At 40.9% G+C, this 24,294-nt stretch overlaps 1 protein-coding gene across 3 annotated transcripts; it reads left to right on the top strand.

Annotated features, from left to right (window-relative positions):
- The first annotated feature begins 73 nt into the window (after positions 1–73).
- On the top strand, positions 74–20,526 carry atf5b (activating transcription factor 5b). Of its 3 annotated transcripts, XM_069147367.1 has the most exons (6): positions 74–220; positions 13,906–14,020; positions 14,191–16,167; positions 16,814–17,035; positions 17,409–18,597; positions 19,352–20,526. In XM_069147367.1, exons 4-6 carry the CDS (start codon positions 16,897–16,899, stop codon positions 19,536–19,538), a joined length of 1,515 nt encoding a protein of 504 aa, XP_069003468.1. In that variant the 5' UTR covers positions 74–220; positions 13,906–14,020; positions 14,191–16,167; positions 16,814–16,896; the 3' UTR covers positions 19,539–20,526. The 3 variants fall into 3 exon arrangements, with proteins under 3 accessions (XP_069003468.1, XP_069003471.1, XP_069003469.1); XM_069147370.1 differs by lacking the exons at positions 74–220; positions 13,906–14,020; positions 14,191–16,167; positions 16,814–17,035 and adding an exon at positions 17,080–17,116; XM_069147368.1 differs by lacking the exons at positions 74–220; positions 13,906–14,020; positions 14,191–16,167; positions 16,814–17,035 and adding an exon at positions 17,099–17,182.
- The last annotated feature ends 3,768 nt before the right edge of the window (positions 20,527–24,294 follow it).

Below are 24,294 nucleotides of genomic sequence, written 5' to 3'. Positions count from 1 at the left end.
AAATGGACGACGGGGTGGCCGTGGTGTGCTGTTTATAACTCCAAACCGCCGCCAGCCCCTCCCTCCGAGTCACTCCCCCCCATGTTCGTTGGACATTTTGCAGCCTCCTCCCTATTCCCAGAGGTATTCCACTTTCCAAAAGTTGAATCACAGAGTCCTGCCTTTGGCCAGCAGTCCAGCCCTCCGGTTTCTAAAGAATTTGAGAAAAGTCCACACAGAGGTGAGTGGGGGCTGAAATGAGAGAGGGTGGGGAGCTGAAACTTCAGGGTGATGAGTGTTGAATCTGAGTAGTGTTGGGCAACAACAGACCTGACGACACAACCAGTTACTGAAAACGAGAGAGATAACCCGTGTCTGTGGGGCCCTCGGTGACTCCAAGGAGGCCCCTGCAGAAGGTAACAATGACTTCAGCTGTCATCAATTTCACAGTAATGACCTAAATGAACAACATGCACAGCTTTGCTTTTTTCAGTGTAAAGTAATCTAAAAAACATTACATAGGGGGGCTTCATTGTTTATTGTATTATTGTGCATCCTGCCACCCCAGGGTCTGATTTTTATTTAAAAAAGATCAGCCCTGTGGCAGCAAAAGCAGACATATGCTGACTTCTTCATTTTGGTTTGAGAAAGGTGACTGTGGCTGTGGACAGAAGTCTGAAACAAAGAGTAAAAGCTACTGTATCTGCAGGCTTTACATTTTTTTTCTGTTCAAAGTAAACATTTTACAAAGTAGAAAGCTACTTCCTTTCTCCTTTTTGTCAATATATTTGAGAACAGTGCCATCTTCATTGAACAAAAGTCATAACTGGGGCCTTTTCTTCAAATGTGGTTTGATTAATTCAGGATAAAATAATCCTTTGATGTCCTTGAAAGCAATTTGACAATTGAAATGTATTTGTTAAACATGGATGAAGTTATCTTGCACTTTAAATGAGGGGGAAATGAGAGTTAAAACCGTGATTGGCTGCATGCTGATTATGTGATTGTTACCTTCATTAAATCTGGGAGATTGAAATGTGAAGTGTGAGTTTAAACCACCCATAACATTAATACAGCCCAGCTTTTTTGACCCGAGCAGAGCATGTTTTTATGAGCGTGTGTGCCTACAAAGGATGTGAAGAAGACTGCTAGGAGGCAAACGTGAATGTAAACAGTGCACATGTTGGAAAATCGGCTCTGTAAATGTTTTATGAAAAAGGAAATGCATTCATGTCTGGTAGACTTCAAGGATAAACACCCCTGAGGCCGCTGCTCTGTCATTACTGAGCTGTAGTTCAAGGTTTAGGACGGGTTCAAACCTGCATCTACACCATCACTTACATCCCATTGTTGTGACCTCAGAAGCTGCAGAAATTTACGAATTTTATTTTAACCTGCTGAAGCTAAACTCTTTCATAAATCACAGTAGCTGACGTTTAATTTATCCTGCTGCAAACCTTGTTCGGCTCAGATTACTTTGTACATTTCTTAAATGACAAACCATCAAACCATTCAGGCCTGTATGGCCTATAAGCAGAAGCCCCTTCAAAAACTGGAGACCTTAAGTATGACTTACTGTTTTATGAGGAAAGTTTCAGATGGTTAACAGTCATACCCTTGGAATGACTCGGGTGGTGATGTCACCTAATTTTATGTCATGAATATAAATATGAATAATAATATGTTTATTTTTTCAACAAATTATTTTGGAAAATATGAAAATTCTTCACTTGTGGAAAATCACAGCATCACTCACAATAATCATTCACTCATATTGATCAATTGCATAAAAGTGTGGAAATGTGTACAGCGGAAACATTGCAGCGCACAATGAGCTTGATATTACCCGACCCAAACCCACTGTGTGAGTATCTGGTTCTGGCCACACTTCACAGAGGATTGTTTCCAGCTGTTGCTTCCTAATAGACATTGACCTCAGATTAACTATTGATACAGCCTTTCAATGAGCACAATATCCTTCATGTTATGCACCAAAACTCTACAAACTACCAGTGGAACTATGACATCTGATTGCTGATTGGTCCACTGGCTGAACAAACCTCAGTGCTAACAGGGTTTCCAGACACGGTGAAGACAGAGCCAGGCTAGACTACAACCAAATCAGTAACAGCACAATATAACTGATAAAATGATGATAACGATGACAAGTCCCCTGCCCCAGTGCATGCTGGGAAGCTGTCAGACACACGTGTGTTCCCAGTGAATGTGAACTGAAAATGTATTTGTTTAGGTTTTGATGCAGCAGTCAGTTGTAGTTTATCACAGCTGCATTTTAAAATCCCTGAAACTTCTGGTTTTGCTGACCTGCAGCTGAACTTTCAGATGCAGAGTGACGGAACCGCAGCCCTGAAGTATACACACAACCTGTTAATATGGGTCAAGTTCCAAACACATACCAAGATGTATCTAAGATCCCATAATACAATTTGATAGTGTCTCTCTCAGTGATAAACAATTGTATGTTTCTAACCCTTGAAACCCCTGGCTTCTTCTGTTAAATTTGAGTTGTCAAACCTAAAAAATAGAAATTACCTCGATGACAATATAAGTAAAAAAATAACCACGTTTATTATTATTATTATTCTGACAAGTAAACACGGCTCAGTGTGTAAAATTGGTGGAGTGCAACTTTAATGTATTTCGCTTTGAAGGTTGTTGATAAGAAAAAAAATTAAAGCCGCTCTGGGGCAGCATTATCATCATCATCATCATCCTCATCCTCATCATCACCATCAACATTAGGAGCCTGTAGGTAGATGAGGTGAATTGTTCATCGTATGTTTCTTGGCGACAACAGGCCTCGGTAACCTGCAGGAGGTGAGTACTTTAAACACAGCTGAAGGTAATCTGGCACAAGAAATTGTGCATCAAGGGCACCTGCCGACGAGGCCCGTCATCCTGTGAGACGCAGCAGAGGGTAAACACGAGGAGAATTCCTCTCAGGATATTAAGAGTCTTCTATCTGCCACGCCAACCCCCCCCCCCCCCCCCCCCTCATTCCTGTGTGAGGACAGGCGGCAGAATACAGATCAGCGGAGACAGTCATTTCCACAGCACAGACACGGTGTGGTCTGACTTTGGCAAATGTATTGTGTTGAGATTTTCATTCATTTCAGGTTTGTTTTGAGCCTGTTTGCCACGAGACCGGAGGCGACACGGTGACAGTCTCCGAGATGTGTTTCCTTCAGCTCTTCTTTTATCTTCTTTTATCTTTTGTCTCCTCCCGCCTTTGATCTCCACCGCCACAGAAATCAATCAAAAGCACGACTGAATGGAACAGAAATTATAACAAAGTATTTTCCTATTTGGGAGACTGTGTGCAGCATTATTCTCATCCTGGTGTCAAATGTATCCAGAGTGCTTTACTGTTGGCTTTTGTCCTGTTGAACTCCAGAGTGAGGTCAGAGAAACTGCTGAAGACAGTTGAGCCTCAGCAAGAAGTCACGATTCCAGATTAACACTTTATATGACCTGAGAGGGAAGTTGTTTGGTATGTAATGAAGTGTTCAAACTTATATGCAGCAATTTAAAGAAATCAAGCCGGTCAGTGCAGGCAGTTATGGGCTGATTGTGTTTCTTTTATTGTGTATTCAGAATTTCAACAAACCTGTTGTGCATCAGGTTTAGCCTGCTGGGAGCACATAGGCAAAACGTTCTCTCTGGGCCCGTATTGACCCTCACTTTACGTGTCTGTTTCCTTCATTCAGATCAGGTCTCTACAGCTGAAAAGTAAATTTTAGCAAAATGCCAAAATGTCTGTGCAGCTCAATTTGTTTTGTAATAGTTAATTTGACATCTTTTGACAGCTGGTCAGACAAATCAAGACATTTGGATATTTGAACTTGTGAATCAGGGAACAGATGTAGTATTTTATTACATTAAACAATCACTTCATTATAAAATTAAAAGACTGTCAATAATAGTACCTGTATACAGATTTGCTGGCTGTTCATTAGTTACCACCCAGGAAAAAAAAAATGTTTTTAACACAACATTAGAACAAATGAGCTCTCTTGACAAAGAGTCCTTCTATAAATCATAGCACATATTATTGTTGATAATAGTATTAGACAGCATATCGGGAAGGCTGAGCTACTTATCAGTTGAAAAAAAACACTTTACATTTCTGTCAAAGTAAGAGATCAGTAAGATGCGGAAACTGATGTTTATCAATCAGCCATGTGTCTTATTGTGTCACTGGAAGTTGAGTTGTTCCACATTTATGAGAGGAGAACTTCTCCATCATAAAAACTCCTGACTGATGTTAACCATTTTGTAAATAATATAACTTATAACGTAATGAGCAATGTATTTACCTTGAAATGTAATTAAATATAGAATAATGAAGGCTGACATGAACTGTATAATCTTTAAATTTCAGTATTTATTTATTCAGTATAATTTACAGTCTTTGTTCTTTTTAATAATTAGGGCTTTCAAAACGATGAAAAAGTTCTATAACTGAAGCATTTTACAAGAATAATATGCTTTAAACATTTGTAATGTCATATTACTGTCCATAAAGGTTTTTATTCAGGGCTTCTTCGTCCACCCTCCACCACTAACCCCACACAGAGTTCAGATCTCAAAGTTATTCCTCACATTTACCTGGAGCTGGTGGTTGTGGTGGCAGTCCAGGAGTAACACGAAGGCTTTACACAGCTGGAAACAGACTTTTAGTTACAGACTAAGACTTTGTGTGACTAAAGATTTAAAGCAAAAGTCCCCCTAAGAAACTCCTACATTATTAAATGTTTTCATTTATTAACATCTAAATCCTGTATCTGCATCATCTACTTCTACTTTACGCATTGCAAAGTTTGCAGTCAACAATCTATAAAAAACCTGCTCCAACATTAATCCAGAAACTACCTGTTTTACAAGTGTGACAAAGTTAAATCCTACTAGCCTTTTAAACCCCCCCCCCCCCTCACACACACACACACACACATTCAAATTAACAGACAATCCAGAAATTATTACAAGAAGACATTGAATGTGTGTGTGTGTGTGTGTGTGTGTGTGTGTGTGTGTGTGTGTGTGTGTGTGTGTGTGTGTGTGTTTTTACAGCTGCCGGCAGGAGAGGGCAGCAGACATGCAGGCTGAGAGCACACGACTTCATGTCTCTCATCTGCAGCCCAGGGAGGGGCTCATTAAATCTGGCTCCCCATCTCTGGCTGATGAATTCTTTATTAAAACAATATGCTCACCCCGTGCTCCTACAAAGATATCATATGAAAGTTCAATTAACTGGGGCTTGATGATCTCAATGAGATGATCTTTTACAGCTAAAAGCTCCCCCTACACGGCCCGCTGGAGCCTTTCCACAGCGATAGCACACACGGAAAAAAACAGTCCACCAGCGAATAACAAAGGGAAGTCAGACGCTGCACGGGGATTTAGATGTTCAAAGGAGCAGCTTACGCCTCTGGGCCATGCAGGGCCCTCTTGAGTCGGAGAATGAAATCTGTTGTTTAACAAGCCTTTATTGGAATCCACACTTCTACCAAAATGTTGAAGATCAGGGACAAACAGAAACCCACAGCGGCGGTACATGAGCCAGCGATGAGCACAAGCCCAAAGAATTTTTGTCAGTGAGGCCATACCAGAGTGTATGATTCCCATATTGGTATAACAAAATCCACTGTGTGTGTGTGTGTGTGTGTGTGTGTGTGTGTACAGAGCTCAAGCAGGGATAAGTTGAGCTTCAGGTGGTGGATATAATGGAGAGCTTGCTGCCTTTGGTTCCCTCAACTCTTTTGGCTGAGTAGTTTCTCGAGGTTTATTAAGCACCATCTTGGTTTTGTTTGAAGAGTCCCACGGGTGCTCCGGAGACCCGGACACCGTCTTTGAGCTTCAGTGTGCTTTTGTGTGACCTGAGAATTAAAGGAAAACTCCACCTCAGATCTTCATATTGTTATTTACCATGATTTTACGACATCTAGAACACCCTGAGTTGTTTTGATGACACGTTTGTTTTACATCTAAGTTGTCTCCTTTTCTGAAACCTGAATCGCAGCAAAAATAATTTCATCTTATAGTATTAGATAATGTCTTTCCATTTTTTTTGTCTTTTAAAAATAATTTTAATTTCTTATCTTCATGTATTTCGGAAACACACTTTGAACTGCCTTGTGTTTCTAGATTTTATTGTCTTTAAATGTAATTTTAATTTTTTTTAAAAAATGCATTTCTGCAAAGCACATTGAATTGCCTTCTGTCTGAATCATACTTTGGAAATAAACTGGCCTTGCCATGATTAAGTACTGAGTCTATGCTAAAGGCTCTATAGGACGACCATTCTTGTGGGACTGCACAGTCCTGCGTATTGAGACGATGTACCACATTTTTATTTACTCTAGTGTTCAAACGTCTACAATGCAGGAAAGATGCTTTTATAAAAATCTGTCTTTCATCCAAAGGCTGTTAGAAAAGCAGGGAAAGCTCTTATCATGAGACTCTGGAGCCAGCACCACATGAAAACACTGTGACTGTGACACTTTAGCTTCCTTTTATGGCTTTTGTTCAGAAAGTTGGATTCAATGTCCTTTACATACAAAAGACCTATAACTAACCTGCATTGTCTATGCGTTTATTTTCTAAATCAGATAGACATATCCAAACTTGAGACGACCTCTCAGCATTCATGACATGTCTCATATTTGGTTTGTTCGATTCTGGGGTCCCTAAGCGGCTCTCTGAGGCTGGACTTTAGAAAATAATGTTACACTTGGTGACGTGTGCAACGAAAAATGATGATGCTGACATGCTCACAGCGACAATAGGTAGTTGTTCAATATGTAGTCCACTATATAGTGCAGCTATAATAAAGAAAAACAAATATTAGAAAAAAAATATTTTTGTATTTATTAAATACAAATTGAAATATTTGTCACGTTTTGAATGAATAATGCTTATTCAGCACCTTTCCCACACTGCTTTTTGTCAGCTCTCATGAAAGAAGTTTAAACTGAAAGAAAAATGTTGAAGTATCACCTGAGCAGCTCCGCAGAAATATTACTGTGTCTTTCTTGTTGAAAAAAAACAACATTATAACAATTCATGTTGCAATTCTTGTTTATTGTTACAACTGCTTGTTCCTGATTGGAGGGTTTGTCAGGGGTGATGACAGAGGCATCCACGGGGAACGCCCAGTGGAGCAACACGTACAGATACACTACAATGAGCTATCTATCAGCTCACCCACTTAAAGCACCTTCACAATGAACTCATTAATTTACTTTAAGCAGCCAGAGTCAATATTTTGAATTTAACCATGAATCACATCATTACTTTTGATATGATAAGTGTTGCTTCCACTGATGAAGCTTTGCAGCTTCTTGCTGCTTATAGTCTTAGAGCTGCATCTCTTCTCTTTAGTTCACTCTCACTGCTTCCGTCAGCTTCTTTGTGAATTTCATATCCGTCCAATATGAAGCCACCACAGGGTCTGTGAGGACTTTGCACATCCTCCCTGTGCCTGCGTGGGTTTTCTTCCTCCCACAGTGCACAGACGTGCGTTTTGGGGGGTGATTGGTGATTCTAAATTGGCCGTATAGGTGTCAATGTGAAGCGTGATGGACACCTTATCAGCTGGGATTGGCTCCGCCTCCCCATGACCCTGGTCAGGACAAGGCGGCTACAGATAATAGCAGCAGATGCTTAGCTTAGCATAAAGGCCGAGAACAGAAACAATGAGCTACAACCCATCAGAAACATTATAAAAACAATGTATGGTTTTACAGAGGGATCGCATCTTTGTTTTTTCCTTGTGATAACAGTGAGACCTCTGACCTCTGTTATAACGTTACAATGTTCTGAGCTTCAGAAAAGCCAAGCTACTGTTTACACTGAGCTGAACTAAACTAATTGTCCCCTAAATGTATTCCTTGATATCTTGTAATTCTATACATAGTGTGTCCTTTGTTAGGGAATATACATTCATCATTCATTTTACTGTATGCTATGCAAAAGCAACGTGCTTTGGTGAATTGAGGCCACAGCAAACTGAAAACACATCCTTGGTTTGCTTTGAACTTTTGCATCTTTTTTAATCTGACCAAAGCGCTATTCGCACCTGATATGTGATCAGTATCTGGATACAATCTGGATATTTACTGGATACTATAATATCTAGACGATGGCCTCCGAAAAGGTCGCACAATGCAGGCCAATTTAATTTGGCTTTGGCTTGAATTAGCAGAAAGAGCTGACGTTTGATAACCTTTTAACTTGATAGGCTGATTTTCTTTTTTCAGAAATAGATTGCTTTTACACTTTCTTGGGATCTGACGACAACGCGACATCTCCATATCTAGGTTTACTGTAACTTATCCGAGGGCAGATCATGTGGGTGTAAACGGGGTTTAAGACACCAACAAACAACAGAATGCTTAAGGATGAGATTTCCTGTTTGACTGTATTGTATTGTTTTTCAAAGATGATGTAACTGTAGCTCCATTTAGTGTATGAAAGCTCTGGGTCGATGTTGTTTTACATCATCTATTGATCATAGAGCTGCATTATATTCAATGGAAACTTATTTTGAAAAAAAAAAAGCCTGTTTTTAAACTACCTTCAGCACGTTCATGTGCTTTTAAAGCTACATGATATAAAACAAACACAAGATGGTTGGATTTTATTCTGAGTCATACTCACTTGTATACCCTGTAAACAGTCCAGATGTATTGTACTGTATGTTGTACGATGATCTGGTCGTTTCATCTTTTGTCTTGTCTTTATTTGAGTGATGTGTGCTCTTGTTATTTGTTGACTCATGTGCCTTGAATTATCCTTCGCAGCATAAATAAAGGAGCCTGAACTGAGGCTCCTCACCATCCTCACCCAGTGTCGTGGCCCCCAGTGAATCTCCTAGTTAACCTCAGATTGACTCGCACGCGGTGCCAGCAAACCTCCATCTGTGCGTCTCTCACCTGCGTTCAGTGGAGACAACAAACCCCCCCCCCCCCCCCCCCCCCCCCCCCCCAAACTACTATTCTTTGTCAGGCTGTAGCTCCTCAGCTACCACGGGGCTCCTGGTGGAGGTGCTGAGGGAGCAGGCAGAAGATTGTTTGAACTACAGTAAAACACAGCTCCCTTCAGCTCCCAGATCAAAGGCATAGGATTACCAACAGCCTGCTGTAATGAGACCACAATGACTTGAAATTGCTGGGACGGCTCGGTACACTCTTTCCCCCAACCACAACATCGTTTGGAGAGACTGCGGTGGAACACCCTGAGAAAGACAACAGTAATCTAGTAATGTGGGTTTCTGTGGATGTAAACTCGTCTGCTCGGCTGCGTTCGCTGTGTGGTTGTTCGACACAACGTTCCTGCTGTGGAAGGAGCGCTGTGAATATAAACAAAGGCGTTTCATGTCACACCTTTTTTGTCCCTCAGCTCGCTGACACTGGTGGAAGATGTCCAGGTCAATAAACCTCACTCACCCTCTGAGTTTATCATAATTTAATATACAATCAAAGACACTGTGTTTCTCCTCCTGCCATCAGTTTAAGTCTGTGTCAGTGCATTGGGCTCTTTTTAAAGGTCAGCGCTTGTACTTTTCTTTAAAGATGTTATTGTTGTTGTTGGCGTTTTGACCTTATTTTGAAGGTGACAGTAGAATTACAGACAAGAAATAGAAGGAGGAGAGAGTATGTGGGTCCCCATACACCGATTATTATCAAATTTAATTATTTAAAAAATAGAAATCCTTTTTCCAGCTTTCCCATCACTCTCTGTAAGTCACAGTCATGTTGCATTTAAATTGCATTTAAATCCCTGCCGTTAAGGGCAGTGTGTCACTGATTACCGGTGCAATTCATGCTTTATAAAACTGTTTATCATCTGAAAAATGTGAGGTTGCATCTGATTTGTATTAAAGTCACACAAAACTGCAGTGGTTTGAAAAATTATTGTTTCGTCTTGAGGCCTGAAGAGATAAAACTGCATTTCATTAAAAAAAGCAAAAACCCCAAAAAAGAGAAGTCCAAAAAATAAACACTATTTTATACAGATACCAACATTTATTTTCCTTATTTTCTTATTCTTTCTTTTAGTAAAAAAAGAAATGATTCACATTCAAAAATACACTGAGGTTGTATTTTAAAGAAATATTGATAAATAACTCCAAAAGGCCTCAAATATGATTTGTAGTGTTTCCTTAAAATTATACTGACAATCTTTAAATCTACAAAACTGTGAAATAAGACCCCACGTAATAATAAAACAGATTTCCTAATGACACCAACAGTAATCATCATTTCATCATCTAAAACATATTCATGGCCAAACTAATGGGTTAATTCATTCATGTTTATTCATGCTGCTTCTGTAATTTGCATTTGTAGGCAGAGGGAATGTAAAATTAATTAAAGTTTCAAACTCCCAGTAAACAAATATGGAAATTTGCAGAGTATTTGACATTGTTTTGTCTCCTAACAAGCACTCACAGTAACTGATAATAACCAGGAGTGTGTGTCAGGGGGGTTGGATTAAATTGTCCACATTTGATATTCTTCCTCAGTCCCATGTGCACCAGTATTATCATCACCATCTCAGGGCCTAACATGTTAATTTAGGTTCATGTTTGAAGCAAATTAATTCATTTGCATTTGTGCTCTTTGTGTGTTTGGGCGTGTGTGTGTGAGTGTGTGTGAATCCACCGTGCTGCAGCATTGCTGCATGAACGCTGTAATTGTGGCTGTTTTTTTTTGACGTTCCCTCGGTGCCCAGCTCCCTATCGCGGAGATGAGAGGAGAAAGTGACACGCTGCCTTGCATGTTCTCCTCAGGGAACACTTATCAAAACAATACACCAGCCATCATTCAAACACAGCCCTGCACACTTTGCCACTTTGAAGTCTCCCCATCCTCTTGTTTTTTTAATCCCCCTCGCCTTTTCTCTCGATGTAATCCTACTGTAACTGCAGGGATTCTTCACAATTCAGACCATTTGTTCATACAAATACAGCACTTCATCAACAAATAACAATACATTGAGACCAACTATTGAATAGGAGGCAAAATCTAAATGGGTTCAAGTCCTGGCACTGCCATGCATCTCTGCCTCTGTGTTGCCAATCCCTGTAAAAAGTTAATGTAAGCAGGATTCACAGGGAGCTGCTGGTGATGAAATTATGGTGTAACTGATACCAATGTGCCATAGTAGCGGAGTGCATGGCCGCCTGTGTCTTTGAAGGAGGCTCTTCCCATCCCACGATGCACTGCTGGAGAAGGCTCCTGTATGGCTGTACAGTACAAACGGACAGATGGAGGGCAATACTCCACAAAGAGCAGGCAATCGTTTTGCCGCAATACACAAAAAGCCTGCAAGTTAAGAATTCATTGTGGTTTTACTATTGCACACGGGGCTGAAATAGAGAGGACTGAACACAGTATATACAGTGTACAGTGTGAGATGTTAATATCAGACTAAATAATGGTATATTTGTGTTAAGATCAAAGAGATTTTAAATATTTTCAATTACAAAACATCTCTATTTTATTTCTTTAAATGTACAATAATCTTCAATATTGTGTAAAAAATAAAATAGTGAAATCTTTACTTAGAATTTAAAATGTGACCCATTTTAAAATAATCTTTCTTTGTGAAACCGTCCTTTAAATCTTTAGATTTTGCTGTTTGTGTTTTCAATAAGTGACCTCAATACTTCATTTTGTTCGAGGTCGTAGAACAGATGAAATTTAAAGTCCTTGCAGGGGCATTGCACATATCACCACAACTTCTCCTGATCTCCGCGACCCAGGATGATTACAAATTCATGCGCGACTAAAGAGGTGCATCATGCATAATAACAAACTGCACTGTCTGCAAAAAATAGCAAGATTGTAAACAATGTGGGTGCAAGAGCTCTGAGGGGGAGGCCGTTAAAAACCCACGGCTACAGGGGTGCCAAAAACATGTTTTTGAGAGGGGTGAGCCAGTGTTGCCTATTACTATAGCAACAGGAAGACCTGGCTGCTTCAATCAGCTTTTGGTTTGTCGGGGAAGCAGAGGATAGGCAGAGGAGCTCCAGCCGGGGAGCCATGCACAGAGACGTCCTGGTTTTACTAATGAGGGCAGCGGGACACGCTGGGTGTCAGCCTGCCTGTCCGACCTCCCCGCGTCCTACCTGTCACACCGGCCGTCATGTCACACTAGCAGCACGCAGGTCCGGCACGAGAAACACAAACAGAGTGACAGCCAGGAAGAGAGATCATTTAATATGTCTGATGACAGACAAACTGATCATTATCACACGACAGGATGTTTTAAAACAACATTTTAGAGAGAAACGCACTCTCGCGCACGCATTTTGAAACTTGATGCTTCAGCATCACACCATATCACAAAGTTCAGGACTTCAGATCGATCCAACGGAAAGTAACAGTCAGCTGTTATTGGAAAACAACATCCACGTGTCATTTATTTACATTTCAATATGTTGGCAGTTATAAACAGATTTATTGTTTTCTTTACGGTTCATTGCGCCTCATGATTAAAATAGGATCCTGTTTGGAGGCGCCTGTTAAGTAATAATGATGTTGTTGCGACAGTGATGAGACTCATAAAGACGTCAGAGTGTGAAGTAGCAGGTGCAACATATTTTGTTTGTGTGTGATTTGATAGTCTACACAAATTACATATGAGGCACACTCAGATTCTTTGATGAATTAATTATAATTTTGTTGCAATTGTACAAATACAAATAATAAATAACCTCCTCTAATGTAGCTGTATAGGATATTTGAAGGGCTTTCTTTTCCTCCTATGAAGACACATTTTATATTATTACAGCTGTTGTGTTTTGCTGCACTTTTTTTGCTTTACTAGAAAACTGCATTGAAACCTGTTGCCTTGAACCTTTTTAGTTTTTACAAAAGGTGAAACTAAACCGGTCGAGTTGTATTATCATACTGTAAAACCTCAATTGGATGCAGTGGATATATCAAGTTTAAATTAACACCTAAAACAACATTAGTTCACATTAGTAATGTCTTCTCAGGAGCTTGAGTTGTATGAATGAACTATTTTACATTAAATCGACAAAATAATATAGAACAAATCTTTATTGCCACTTCAAATCTTTTGTTAACATGAGTAAAGTCTTTTTTTGTAATTTAACTAATTATACTATTTTGATTTAGAGATTATCACATTAAATATAATCTATTTCACCAAAATTATAAGGGAATAAATCAAACAACACATTTTACTGTTCCAGTGTATTTCACTGGTGACAAAATATCGAAGGTAACACTTAGAATGGGTTATTGCTGCATTACCAAAACATGCTGAAGACAAGTAAAAACAGGGATTCAATTCTCCACTTGTCCGTGAAAGGAAGACAAACACACAGGCTTCAACAACATCTGTCTCATCCTTGTGAATGACTGGACACAGACAGACAGACAGACGGGCAAACAGACAGGCAGACAGACGGACATTAAACCTGGACACGAGCCTCTAAAACTTCAGCTGGAGTCGAATGGACGAGCTGTGTTAACTCCACCGAAATGATGTGATCATGATCTGGTATTGCAGCAGCCTCCATTTATGGATGTCATTAAATACATAACTAAACACACAACTACAATATAGGTTTTTATTGTAGTGTAGTTGAGTACATTGTTATGTTTATATATGGCTTAAATGCCAACGGGGTCAAAGTGTCACCCTGTTGTTAATGTGATTCTGATCATCCTGCTGACTTTACAGATCAGTGCACTATTAAAATATACAGCAGGCTGGATATGGTGTGTTATTTTTATTTTTTTGAAATTGACAGAATACGTATTGAAATAGCTGCATGTATAGTTTTAAACTTTGCTGACCGATCAGTGTCTCATTCGAGTTACAATTGCCGCCAGTCAAACTCTGATGCTGCTTTATGTGCCCCTGCAGCTCATCAGCCACATCTCTGCCGCAATCTGATCAACGTTTGGATTCATCTGAATACTGATGCTCATGAAGCGGCTGATACTGCGACGTACCAGAGGTCTACTGCTGTCAGAGAGGGGTAATTATGTCCAAATGTGCTGCCAGGATTGTGGTTTTAATGTCTCTCATGTCCTGCTCTGTAACACCTCAAACGCTCCCAACACTGTTTTGTAAATGAAAGATAAAGACAAATTCTAATCCTCGATCTTGTTTTTTGGCCTTTTCAAAATGGATGAAAACATGTATTAGTCTCTTGACATGGAAAAAGGAACTGGAACATGGAACTGATGTTTGACAGCGCTGAGAATCGTCGACTGAGTTTTTGTTGGGAATGAATCTTACTGAGATACAAAAAAAATGAAACAAAATATTTCCTCATCACAGTTAACAGGTTTTTTTTCCCCATCCCTGAACGCCGGAGGATGTTTGTAACCTCTGCAAATACTTGTATCACTTGTGATGTGTAAGCGGTGAGTTCAGACTGAGTGTTTAAAATGTGTCTGTGAGGTCATTCTGTGTCGGTTGTGAATGTTCTCCTTGTGTTTGCAGTTTCTTCAACACCCCCCCCTAAAAACAAACAAAAACAACAACAAAAAACACACACATGCAGGACAATATAAATGTGCTCCCAGGTATTTAAGATGGATCGAATAAAGTGGAAAAATGTCCACAACTTAAAATGAAATCAACACTTATTTTTTGTATGCAATACGTATCTGAGAAACTTTATTAAACCTTTTTAGCAAACAGCCACAAGCTTCAGTTTTCTAAACTACATGCTCAGTGATATATCTCCACCTCTATATCTAGTTAAAATGTATTCATTATTTCATAAAATTGCTTTAAAATCCAATTGGAGCTGACAAATCGAAACAAAAATGAATATTACTTGTAATACAGCTTATGATGTGGGATATTTACGACCAAAATTATGGAAGAGAAGAGAAAAAGTGTTTAGGTAAGTTGTGAATTTCTTAAATTTATAAGTTTGCCACTTTGGCAAGGGACTTTCTATTTTGTAGCTAAATCTTTTGCAAAGTAAAGTCACACAAGAGGACACGTCCACAGCATTATTACAAACTGATGGGGGAGACGTTAGCACAGTAAAGAGACATATCTTATTTGAAACTGAAGTCTGAAATGAGCCTGTTTGTCAGATTATGATCCCAGCAGGACGTCAGAGCTCCTTTTCACCACACCATCAACTGGTGCTGACCCACAGTACTCTGGTCCTAGGTTGGTGCTGATGCGTAATGATGAGCAATCAGTGTTAGACCGATGGCGGGCCAATAGAAATAGAAAAGTTCCCCCAGATAACCAATGGTGCGGCCACATTGTTACAGCGTTCAGCGAATCCCCTGCGGATCTGATGCAACAGGGCTGCAACTAAAGTTACACCTTCGAACTGCAACGTGATGTCCTTCCGCTGCGGCGCACCGAAAAATAGTCCCTACTGTACCGTCTGCCGAACATATTTCCAATTCCTCCACGCTGCCTCTGTTTAGAAGTGTTTTTCAGGTTTTAATGTTGTTTTTAACGTGCAGTTTTATTGTTTCAACGCGGAGCGGACGAGTTAAGCGGTGAGTTTAAAGACTTTGCAGACTGTTGTGTGTTAGGAGGCAGACTTCATGTTTGCCTGTCGCAGATATATTCCAAGCCGGATAAATAGTAATGATTTACCTTTTTTTCTTATTAGTAAAGTTATTTTAATGGTTTTTAAAAAATAATTTTTTTGTATGGCATCTAATGAAAGCATAGCTGCTACAAGTAACAACATTTTTTTTTTCAAGTAAATTAATTTCATTGAGTCAAAAGTAAAACCATCAAATACGATAAGAGTATAAGAGGACCTGTCAGATGAGTGTGTGCTGGTTACACACACACACACACACACACACACACACACACACACACACACACGCTGTGCTCTCTGGATAATGGGAAAGTCCCCAGCCTCATGACGTAACGGCCGGGTGAACTCTGTAAACTGCGCATTAATCCCGTCTGGTGTGATCAGGTCCGGGCATTAGGAGTTGGAGAAGTAGCGGATTTAAAAACTTTCTCTCTGCAAGTCTGTTCGTCGAAATAGCACTTCATGAAGAGTCCCTGATTTCCAAAAGGGAAAATATGGCTTTTTAAGCGGGGTGACTGCCTTCCTCTTCAACATAAAGCTTCGTGTGCTTTGCTGGTGCAACGCACTTTACAAGACTATCCAGAAACTATGGGGTGAGTACAAGTGCTTTCTGCCTTTGGAGGAAAGTTCAGACAGGAACATCTGCTTTCAGCTAACAAACACATTTAAACACCTTTAAACTGACGTTGCACTGTGCGCTGGATTCACTCTTTCATTTAAAACATTTATGGGACGGATTTTTGCGATTATTGCTGTTTAGAGTAACCACATTAAAGTTAGTTTTTGGAGTGTTAAAGTATTTAATTAATTTGAATTTTTTTTTTTTTGTGACTTGATACATTTATAAGTGTGGAACAAATGTTTCTTCAACTTGCACTCTGTTAAATGCCTGCTATAAAAGTCTGCATTTATTTTATATAAAGGTCTTTTATCAATTTTTAAATCTTAAATGTATTATTATTATATAATTTTTTTAATACAAGGTCACAAATTGTGACATAAATTTAGAGTTTAAAGTGACAGCCGAATAGAAAATTTAGTTAATTAAAATAGTTAATTTCAACGGGTTAAGTTAACCTTTCAAATACATTTATTTTGTATTTGGGTTTTTAAATATTGATAATTGTAAACATTTTCATTATTAGGGGGAATTATTAAGTGCTTTAAAGATTAAATTAGGAGATTTACAGACCAATTTCAAACTTGTGACGGTCATTTATTTTTCATTTTTTTCCACAGTTCTTTCGGTGTTTCGACAACTCTTGCGTCTACCGGGTGCACGGTTTGTGCTTTTGAACAATTCGATCGAAGCAGAAGACACAATGGCGGCATCGATCCTTCGCAGGAAAATTCCTCCCATTTCCACAGGCGAGCACGGCGCTCCCCATCTCCGACAGGCTAGCCACAGCCAATCACGGCCCAGGACGGGGGCGGAGCCAGTGGAGAGGCAGCACTTAATTGGTGAGTTTTGCCAAGACGCTTTTTTATTTTTCCACATCCCGAGGTCGGAGCCGCAGTGCAGCACGGGGCTAATGTCGTACAGTGAGTACAGCTAAGTGGATATTTATCGAATGCAGACGATGCTGTTCAATCATTTTCAGATGATCGGTTAGTTGTTCATTTGGATATTTCGGATGTCTTGCTTGAATTTATTTGAAGCTTCTTTTTTTTTTTACATTTATGCTCTCAACCTTGCCTTGTTCAAGAAATTTTTTTCTGAATTTGTAGTTTTTATTTCAGCTATTTTTTTTTACAAACATCGGGAAAAAAATGGATTGTTGAACTGATTACATGATGCATTATTATGAATCTAATTTTGATTTTTCTTTTACAGGTGATGGTCACTCTGATTGGATGACGGAAAAAGTTGATTTGTCTTCATTTGTGTCGACGACCGAGTCTTCTCCGAGCTCCTCTCTTCCCCCCTCGCCGTTAGAACAAGATGTCAAGGTGCCCTCGGATCTGGAGGTCATGACCTCTCTACTGCAGGAGGAGCTGGCTCAGCTGGAGGACTACTTCCGCTCCGAGTCCACATCCACGACAAACAAGTTGGAGAAATCTTCAAAATGTGACAAGGGCGCCCAAGCCATGGGCTCCCAGTCTTATTATCAGTTACCCTATGGCTCATATGGGACCAGCCAATCAGAAACCAGCCCTGTGGTTGTTACCTTGGCAACAGGGGAACTGGACTTGGCCAGCTTCTGTGGCGGTCCCATCAGCAGAACCAAAATAGCGCGACCCGCTCCGTACAACTACCATCACCGCTACCACCACAACAACGGGCGAAGAATCATCAGTGAGGCGGTGAAAGTCGGGGACGAAGTTGGACTTGATACGTGGGGCTCCAGGGGATGTTACTCAGGAAGCACAGAGTTGTCTGTGAACCACTACTCCACACTGAAGACAGTGAGCAAGAATAGCCTCGGTACCGTCAAGAAGGTGAGAGAATGTGCTTTATCGTTGAAGGAAGAGGAGAGTTATTGTTTTTCGGAGGGAATGTTTTGCAGCGAAGAGATTGCTCGAGGTTTTTGTCTGGGTGGCTCGTACGACGGCCACCACAAGCGAGAGGGACAGTTGATGCACAACGTGAAGGTCAATGTAAGTTACGACAGCACGGGGCTCGAGGTCTTGCACTGCAGCAAAGATGGAGGACTTTCTGGAAGTATTCCCCAAGAGACAATGGTGGCCGGTGACGGCTACTTTCACCAGTCCATGGCCAGCACAGAGCCTTACCATAGCTTTATAGGTGACCTAGATCAGCCGTCACAAGCACAGGCTGTAGAGCCCCAACATGGCCACTACCTCTATCCAGAATGCCTTGCAGACCAAAGCTATGAATGTCTGTCCAGAGGGGAGGGTGAGGGGCCACTGCTGGGTGCCCCCATCCACCGCCCCACCCAGAGGCTAAAGGACGAGCCCTGCTCCGTCAAACCAGCTCTGGTGATGGGCGCCGGTTCTCTGGACGGCAACACTGGAGAGAGGAAGCAGAAGAAGAGAGACCAGAACAAAACTGCTGCTCACAGGTAAAACAACCGATCATTCCTCTTTATTTCACTCCTCACTTCTGTTCACTGCTCGTAAAAACACCCTTCCACCTTCACAAACATCTTAAAAACTGCTGCGGCGTAAATGGAAAACCTGGTAATGACAATAAGAACGAAAATGAAAAAAAAAAAAAGATTTTCAACCATATTTGCAAAAGTTGCATTGGTTTATTAGGGATCATTGTCCTGTTTATCGTGCACCCATTAGTTGAGGATATGTGAGTAGTTCTTGTTTGGATTTACAACTTCATCATGGCGGGAGTGTTGAAGCACCACGGAGCTTTAAATGTCCCTTAGAGTGGAGGAGGGATGTGGAAAGTCCCTCACTGCCTGCCAAATTCAGCCCCACCTAACTCATTCTATATGTCTGCTTGGTCTGATTGTGTGTGTGTGTGTGTGTGTGTGTGTGTGTGTGTGTGTGTGTGTGTGTCATTTATATTCACATCAGTCTAAAATGAGATGCACACAGAGAAAAGTCTTTTATCATGTCAGAAGGGGAGAAGTAGAAGTTAAAAGTGGCAGAAATAGAAGCCTGCAGGCGGTGAAATAAACAGCACGTCACGTTCTCTCGGGGGAGGGATGTTTGAAGTGTGCGAGTAATCCGGCCGATGCGGCTCAAAGGTCACGCTTCACTTGACTCATTATTAAAGTTGCAAGGCAGCGAAAACCTGTAAAACCCACCAAAGCCTATGTGTCCCCCGTCCCCCCCCCCCACCCCCCACCCCGCTTGCAGGTACAGGCTGCGTAAGAGGGCGGAGCTGGACTCTCTGGAGGAGGAGCTGCACGGCCTCGAGGGGCAGAACCGGGAGCTTCGTGACAAGGCGGAGTCGGTGGAGCGAGAAATCCAGTACGTCAAAGATTTACTGATCGAGGTCTACAAGGCTCGCAGTCAGCGGCTCAAACAGGATGGCAGTGCCTAAAACGCCCAACGCCGACCTCACCTCCAAAAACCTCCCCAACCAGCACCAGAGAGGAAAAACATCAAGTCAAGGAGCCCCAACTGGTTTTTTTTTGTTGGTTTTTTTTGTCTCAATGCAAAATGAAATGGTAGTTGCATGATTTTGGTAGTTCTTTTTCTAAAAAAGAAAAAAAAAAAAATGTGTAATCGTTCCCAGAGGATGACTGAACAAACAGACACCTTCCCTCAAAGAAAAGAAGGAGAAGTTTCCAAAATGGGTGACTAAAACTATAACAAGCCTTAGTGAGGTGGCTTCAAGAGGAGATGCTGAACTTGTCCGTGACCACTGTGATCTGAACTGCACTCACAGCCTTGTGATGACTGAGTTTGCGCTTGCAATGATTGATCGTTTACAAAATGCTCTTTGAATTAGTAGTAGTGATTGAATTTGCTTGTGGTTTTTTGTGACACACATCAGCAGCATCGAGGCAGATCCATACCTAAATATATATTTTATTTTATATTTTATTTTTACTTAATAATGTTCATTTATCATTTACTTAAAAAAAAAAAAAACAATCAACTGAATAAAGGGATCGCTGGAAAAAGTGTAACATGCTCTACAAATATTCATTATGAGAAACATTTAGAGAATTTGTATTGCTAAAATGTTGAGTATTTACACCTCTTTACCCCACTGAAATACCCAATGCATGTTTGATTTTGGAAAAGCATGTGCGAGTGTTATTTGAAGGCAATATTCTGTTAACTGCATGGCTTCAAGATCTCCACCGCGTCAATTTCACTGAGTTGACTTTATTCTTCTCATCAGCTGGCAACTTTTCTCTGAGTTTCTCCCCGCCAGTGTGACTCATGCTCAGGTTTTTGGTTTTTCTGCTCTTGAGAAACAGAAACATTCACTGGCTCTTTTTTCCTTTCTCTTCTCTCTCGGCTGTATTTTGCGAACAAACAATCACCTGTTGACGCAACAATAAATCGTTGTTGGGTAACGGTACGACTTCATGGGAATTTTGTTTTCAATTGATCAATTTGATGTATCTGAAATTCAGGTCCTTTTAATAATCGATGTCAAATGTCAGGAAATTCTGCATCAGGTAAATTACAGCCAAATAAACCAAGTTATGTAGTATCATTCATCTCTGCCTATGGACTGTTTTTCACTGCATGCTCCTCATCGTGCATTCATTTTGAACGGCTGCCTCAGTCGCCATGAGCTGCACTCAGACCAGCGCACAGGCAAGAATAAGAACAAGGTGGGATTAGGAGATAGAGAGATGCAGAATAAAGCCCCTCGGCCCCTCCCATCTCGTCTCTGCCCGGCCCCCGTTTAACCGCGGGGTCCGGCCCTCTTCTTTTTGGCTGCAATGCAGTCGGAAGCTATTTCCCAGGATTCACCGCTGGACGGCAGCACATGAAGTCAGGCTTTGATTGACACCTGACCATTCTGTAAGAAAAAAACAACCAAAAAAAACCGTTTTTTTCTTTCCATTTAGGAGCTGTGTGTTGTCCACACAGCGATGGGAGTGTCTGGAGGGACTCTAATAAGCACATCTCTTGTTACTTTTTTCCTAATTTGGGAGTGTTTTGTTCCTGCGGTAGGATTGATCCCCCGGGCTGAGTGCAGTCATATCAAGCTCCGGCAGTCAACAGACAACATAAGTAGCCTATCTCATCTCCCAGCCCTCCGAGGGTGTGTGTGTGTGTGTGTGTGTGTGTGTGTGTGTGAAGGCGGGTGTGTGTGTGTGTGTGTGTGTGTGTGTGTGTGTGTGAAGGCGGTGTGTGTGTGTGTGTGTGTGTGTGTGTGTGTGTGTGTGTGTGTGTGAAATCTCTTGGTATCTCTCCTAGCAGTCGTAGGCCTTTCAAGTGCATGAGGCAATATCACACAATACTTGCAGGAGGAGGAGAGAGATGCAAGTGAACTATCAGAATAAAAAAGTAGTGGGCTGACAGAGAATGCCATTAAATCTATTGATTCAGTCTTTCTGTTTGTTGTTTGTTACATACAGATGCGATGGAAAACATGATGTGATGATTCATAATCACACTTTGAAACACTTCTGGGTCAGACGTGATGCTTTATTTAATTCTGTTTGATTATGTTGTATTTATTTAGCATAAAATCGTAACACAAGACATCTTAGGGGCACTTACAGTATAATATCTTATAACAGGATGAAACCTCCAACAGAACCCGACTCAGCGGTGGGCGGTTGTCTGCCTCAAATAGAAAATAGAAAAAAAAATACATCCATTCATTTTGTGCTGCTTATTCAGGTCTGTGAATGATCCAGTTTTACAAATGAAATGTTACCATGTGGGCTGAATTGTGATCTAAAAGATAGAAAATAAATCCACAAAGAGTTTAGATTCACGCTAACATCGGCAGGACGCCAACGAAATGAGAAGTACAAAGAAATGAAATAAAGAAAGAAATAAAAACATTGTGACATATACATGTGGGTTATATTATAGGACCTGTAGCACGTCAGGCTATGAGAAGAGAGACCCTACTTTATTTTCCTATATTAATTGTGTATGAATCTGTATCTGATGTGCAAATGTGACTGAGTGCATTAAAATTTTTTGTTCATACAGAGTGAAGTGAAGTTCGTCCATTTCTTGTGGACACCAGTGGAATATTCACCGTTTGTAAAGCTGCTTCTCCACCAGGTGTCCCTCCAAGCTCAGAAAAAGACTTGCTCTGCTTTGTAAAATGGGATTTCTACAGCAACCTTGCAGCGTAACAAAGCAGTGAGAACGCACTACTGTACATCCCAGACCCGTGTGGTCTCAGGTCACAAAGTGTCACTGCAGCAAAAAGAAGCATGAGAGCAAATAAATAAATATTAGCATTTAGACCCTTCACTTGAATAAATGTAGCAATTACCATGGGGTCAAATCACTCCTGTAAGCAAAAGTGAACAGTACAGAAGAACAATATGTGATTTTAGTATCAAAAGTCAAAGTGCATAATGTGAATGTTTGGGATATCGATGGTGAACGTTTGATGGAAATTAGCCAAATTGAATAATGACGAAAAAGTCTAAAGTGCGATGTGCCTCAATATTCATGTAAATGTGCTTATTTACACACTCTGTCACTGTAGAATCTTTTTATGACCACATATGAAATGAAGCATTAAAAAAGTAAGTGGAAGTTACTCCATATGTGGATCTACATATACACACTAAGCTTCAGATGTACATTATAAAGCATACAGTCTATTGATTGGATAAAGGCAGGGAGTTGAACTTAAAGTACATTTTCCTCCCAATTTGCATGACAAGTTTGTTCACTAGAAGTGAGATACTTGTGGGTGTTTTCTTTCCCTTCTTGTTATGACCGAGTGATGACATCAGGTAGAAATGTACAAGACCAGGATTTGGAGTGGTAATACAAGTTTGCAGTTATATATATTTTTTTTACGTACAGCATTCGGCCACATTATTGTGTGGTTCTGCCTCCTGAAACCAACACGGCTCTAACCCAAAAAGGCGCCGACTCCACATGTTCTCTGACGGTGTCCTGTGCTACACACTGAACCTTCGGAGGTCCGGGCAGATCTATGAGCAGAGACGGAATAAAATATTCATAATCGTGTTTTTATTCATCCCGTGTTTTCATTACCTTAGAATGAGTCCTTTATATCTACATAGATAGCGGGTCCTCTTCCACGGCGCCCACCATGAAGGGACAAACCAAACTCTGGAGCGAGAGATGGTCTTTCACATATTTTGTAAGTTTCACGACCATCATAGATTCTCTTACATGCTTCAAAGGGGAGGATGAGGCGAAGGGTGTTCAGTGTTTGCAACCTGCAACAAATAGAGACCACCATGGATCCCACAAAGCCACCTTTACCTCTTCCTCAAATCATTCCTGAACAATATTTGCAATGTGACAGGCTGCATTATTCTGCTTAACGCAGCCAAAGCCAGCAGGGGATGACTTACTCAGATGGTCTGAAACAATTGTTCAGGTCGGTGGTACGTGTCAAAGTAACATCCACAGGAACGCCAGGAACCAACGTTTCCCAGCAGATCATTGCACAGAGCCTCACACATCTCCAGCGATTCACATTCTTCCCATAATGAATCATGCTGACATCTCTCTCCCAGGTAAATGACACACACACACACACACACACACACACACACACACACACACACACACACACACACACACACACACACACACACACACACACACACACACACACTAAGGCAGGTGTTGATGGTGGGTTACCAGATTCCAAATAATTCAAATCAACAATGACTCTTCCACTTAAATAAAAGTTAGTCATGGAGTTCCACAGGGTTTTGAGCAAGGACCAATACTTTTCAACCTATACATGCTTCCCTTTGTCAATATTGTGAGCAGGCACTGAATACAGTTCCATTTCTAAGCAGATGACACCCATCTAGTTCTATCTATGAAGCCAGATGAAACAAATCGGTGAGTAAAACTTCAAGCATGTCCTCACGAAAGACATCAGATTGAACGGGCCAACCTTCATATCCATCAATGACCCAAAGCCTACTGGTTGTCCTCCCTTGGGCCACTTTACCATGAGACATTGTGGTGTGTCCACAAGACCTGCTGTTTTGGAGATGCTCTGACGTGGCCCTTGTCAGATCCTTCCAACAAATCAACTTCAAGAAGTGACGGCCTCGTACATCCCGGTTCATGACAACTTCCGTTATAAACCACATAATCAGTGCTATTCCCTTCACCCGTCAGTGTAGTCTTTATGCTGT

This window comes from Embiotoca jacksoni, unplaced genomic scaffold (genome assembly GCF_022577435.1).
Source record: "Embiotoca jacksoni isolate LCO1_2020_lvr unplaced genomic scaffold, fEmbJac1.0.p SCAF_14, whole genome shotgun sequence".
NCBI classification, from domain to species: Eukaryota; Metazoa; Chordata; class Actinopteri; family Embiotocidae; genus Embiotoca; species Embiotoca jacksoni.
Note: the sequence above shows the minus strand (reverse complement) of the source record. Positions and strands in the feature narration are given on the sequence as shown.

Excerpts from the sequence above, each read along its gene's own strand:
- atf5b (XM_069147367.1), top strand. The coding sequence starts at position 16,897 with ATGGCGGCATCGATCCTTCGCAGGAAAATTCCTCCCATTTCCACAGGC. Across the intron at positions 17,036-17,408 it reads GGAGAGGCAGCACTTAATTG|GTGATGGTCACTCTGATTGG; the intron begins GTGAGTTTTGCC and ends TTTCTTTTACAG. Across the intron at positions 18,598-19,351 it reads AACAAAACTGCTGCTCACAG|GTACAGGCTGCGTAAGAGGG; the intron begins GTAAAACAACCG and ends CCCCGCTTGCAG.